Raw genomic sequence first — 3457 nt, forward strand, 5'->3', positions numbered from 1 at the left:
ACAGGCTGGAGAGCTGGAGTTTAGAGGTGTGCTGCTGTTGTGTTGTACGGCTCAGACACAACTGTACAAACTATATATGAGATATGGTACTGGAATATGGAGAAGAATGAGAGAGAGAGAAAGAAAGAAAGAAGGAAAGAAAGAGGGAGAGAGTCGAGGGAGGGAAGGAGCAAAAAAGAGGGAGAGAGAATGAGAAAGGGAAGGAAAGAGACAGAGAGAGTGAGTGAGGAAGGGAAAAAGAGAGACAGAGAGAAACAAAGATGTGAAGAAAGATATGGAGGGAGGGAGGAGGGTAAACGCTATATAGATGAGAGAGAGAGAGAGAGAGAGGGGGAGAGAGACAGAGAGAGAGAGAGGGAGAGAGAGGGAGAGAGACAGAGAGAGATAGGGAGAGAGATAGAGAGAGAGAAAGAGAGAGAGAGAGAGGGGGGGAGAAAGCCTGAACAGCTGCTCTGTGTTAGGGGAGTTTAAATCAGCGCTGTAGTCCATGCAGTTCTTACACACAGGCAGGTAAGGTCACATGTACCCAGTGACACACACACTCACAGTCACCACACATGCACGTACACACAGACGCAAACACACACACACACATCGAGACACACACTCACCGTCACCACACATGCACGTACACACAGACGCAAACACACACACACACATCGAGACACACACTCACCGTCACCACACATGCACGTACACACAGACGCAAACACACACACACACTCACACATGGAGACGTACGCACACAGGCGCACACGCAGACAAATACCCACGCACACCCTCCCTCCACACTCACACTCACACCCACCCTCCACACACACACACACACACACACACAGCTCTGTTCAGGATAACCCCTGAGGAGGTTATCAGCAGTAGGGGAAACTGGGTGTGAGAACATCTATCTCTGTGTTCCTCCTCAGAAGCAGCAGGTCACACCACGCCACAGGGACGACAAGTGCACAAGCCCCATGTGTGTGTGTGTGTGTGTGTGTGAGTGTACGCATCTCTGTTTGTTTGTGTGTGTGTGTGTGCGTCTGTGTATGTCTGCGTATGTGCAGACCCGCCACCCCGCGCCCCTCCACCAGCCTCACCCCAGGCCAACATCAAACACAGCCTGCTCTCCAACCTCCCACCCAGGGCTCATAAACCCCCACCCCCCGACCCGGGCTGGGGGACAGCCGGGGCTCTCTGACCTCCGCGCACCGTCGGACGCCAGCGCTGAACGAACCCCACCTGTCACCCGCCGCCAGGGCTGGTGGGGAGGGAGTGTGTGTGAGTGAGTGTGTGTGTGTGTGTGTGTCTGAGCCCTGCACCTGGCCTCTCTAGGCTGCCACACTGGGATTAGCCCCAAACACAGACTCCGGGTGCAGGAGGAGACATGACGAGAGTTGTCTCTCTACGACCCGACGCACACACGCAGCACGCACACACGCAGCACGCACACACGCAGCACGCAGAACAGGTCCCGCTGTAACAGGGGCTTCTGTCGGCTTCAGCGCGCCAGCTGTCTGATTCCAAACGTACACACAGACGATCCTCCAATCAGGCACCGGGATACCAGCTGACTGGATCTCAACGTACACACTGGAGATCGTACCTCTGGATGCCTCTAATACGAACAAGCATGATGACAGTGATCCTGCCCTTTGCCTCTAAAAGTGACAAGCCCCAGTATCTGGACTCACCTGAGTCACAGTGATCGTCTGACAGGTACAAGCCCTGGTGATGTGTGTGTGTGTGGATGGAGGGCAGCAGCAGGGTCTTACCTGATCTGAACTTGCTGCGTATGAGAACGGAGTGTTCAGAACCCAGGAGAGTCATGGCGGTCTGTGTACGGTTCCAGCGTTCAGATGGGGTCCAAAAAACAAAAACGGACCAAAAAAAACACGACAACGGCAAAAGAACTACGAAGGAACAAAAACAACCTGGACCACGCAGCGTGAGGGACGCACGGCCGCTCTCTCTCTCTCTCTCTCTCTCTCTCTCTCTCTCTCTCTCTCTCTCTCTCTCTCTCTCTCTCTCTCTCTCTCTCTCTCTATCTCTCTATCTCTCTCTCTCTCTCTAAAGACCCAGCCACTTCCCAGGACAGGAGGAGGAGACCGGGGCTAGCCAAGCATGTGTCATCAACAAGTAGAAGGCAAAAACCAAAAAAAGCATGCGCCCCCAAAAAACGAAACAAAAACAAAACAAGCTTTTGCCTCAAGTCTAAGCCCGTGTCTGAGCTAACAGCGGCGTGTCTCTCGCTCTTTCTCCTTCTCTCTCGGTTTTCCCTCCCTCCTTCCCTTTCTTCCGCTCTCTCTTTCCCCTCCTTGGTTCTCGGCCCCAGTTAGTGGCGCTGAGAGAGTGTGTTAGACAGGGAGGCAGCCCCGTGTTGGTCCCATGCAGCAGAGCTCTGGGAGCAGACACACAGAGAACAGGGATATGCCCCTGGTCTGGGAGGGGCTGACTGCCAGAGGACCCGGTGGCTCCACCCACCCAGGGGTACAAGAGCAGGGGGCGGGACTTGGCTGGGGTCTCCAACTCCCCTTCCCCCCTCCTCCCATTCCTCGTGCCTGTAGATATATCTGCCCACTGTTATCGCAGTGTGTGTGTGTGTGAAAGAGACAGAAACACAGAGAGAGAGAGAGAGAGAGAGAGAGAGAGAGAGAGAGAGAGAGAGAGAGAGAGAGAGAGAGAGAGAGAGAGAGAGAGAGAGGGAGAAAGAGAGAGAGAGACAGACAGACAAAGACTGGGAGATTTAGAGAGACAGAGAAAAAGAGAGAGAGACAGAGAGACAAATACATCAAAAGACAAAGATCAACCCCGCTTCCCGTGCCATATTTCTAGAGAGAGAGAAAGAAAAGGAGAGAGAGACATTCCAGGACAAAGAGACTAAACTGTGTTTCTCTCTCCTCAGCTGTTACCGGCCCATCCCTCTGTCTGTCAGGTCTCTTCATGCCTGCCCCCCTGAGGGATCCTGGGACGGAGCTGGTGTCTCGGAGAGGGTGCCGGGACAGATGTGGTGTTTCGTACGGGACGCCGGGACAAAGCGTGGCGTCCGGAGGAGGGAGAGTTGGTCCAGAAGTGCTGTCTCGTGAGGAGTGCGCTGGGAGATTCGGAGGCCGAGGCATCCCTTCCTCCAGCCCCCACTGGCCTCCCTCACGCGGCAACAGTTGTCAGAGTTCCTAGCCGCATGTCTGCCCCACAGGGATGGTTGAGGGCCAACTGCTGTCTGTACACACACACGCGCGCGCACACATATTTACATTTACACACACACCTACTTATAACTAGTTATAACACAATGATTTAGACAGGGTAAGGGGCTGGCTAGGTTGGCTAGCATGGTGGGGTTAGCTGGTCTGGTGGGTTAGGGTTAAGGTTAGCTGGTCTGGTGGGTTGGGGCTAAGGTTAGCTGGTCTGGTGGGTTGGGGCTAAGGTTAGCTGGTCTGGTGGGTTAGGGCTAAGTTTAGCT

The 3457-nt window shown here is 54.2% G+C and overlaps 1 protein-coding gene across 1 annotated transcript in view; it reads right to left on the reverse strand.

Annotated features, from left to right (window-relative positions):
* The window catches only part of myocd (myocardin), a 20842-nt gene extending 18441 nt beyond the window's left edge, over positions 1 to 2401 (reverse strand). The window contains 2 exon segments of the mRNA XM_062475666.1: positions 1770 to 2024; positions 2073 to 2401. Of these exon segments, the coding sequence (XP_062331650.1) occupies positions 1770 to 2024; positions 2073 to 2160 (343 nt within the window). The 5' untranslated portion in view covers positions 2161 to 2401.
* Positions 2402 to 3457: the final 1056 nt, after the last annotated feature.

Source organism: Osmerus eperlanus, chromosome 12 (genome assembly GCF_963692335.1).
Source record: "Osmerus eperlanus chromosome 12, fOsmEpe2.1, whole genome shotgun sequence".
In the NCBI taxonomy this organism is placed as follows: domain Eukaryota; kingdom Metazoa; phylum Chordata; class Actinopteri; order Osmeriformes; family Osmeridae; genus Osmerus; species Osmerus eperlanus.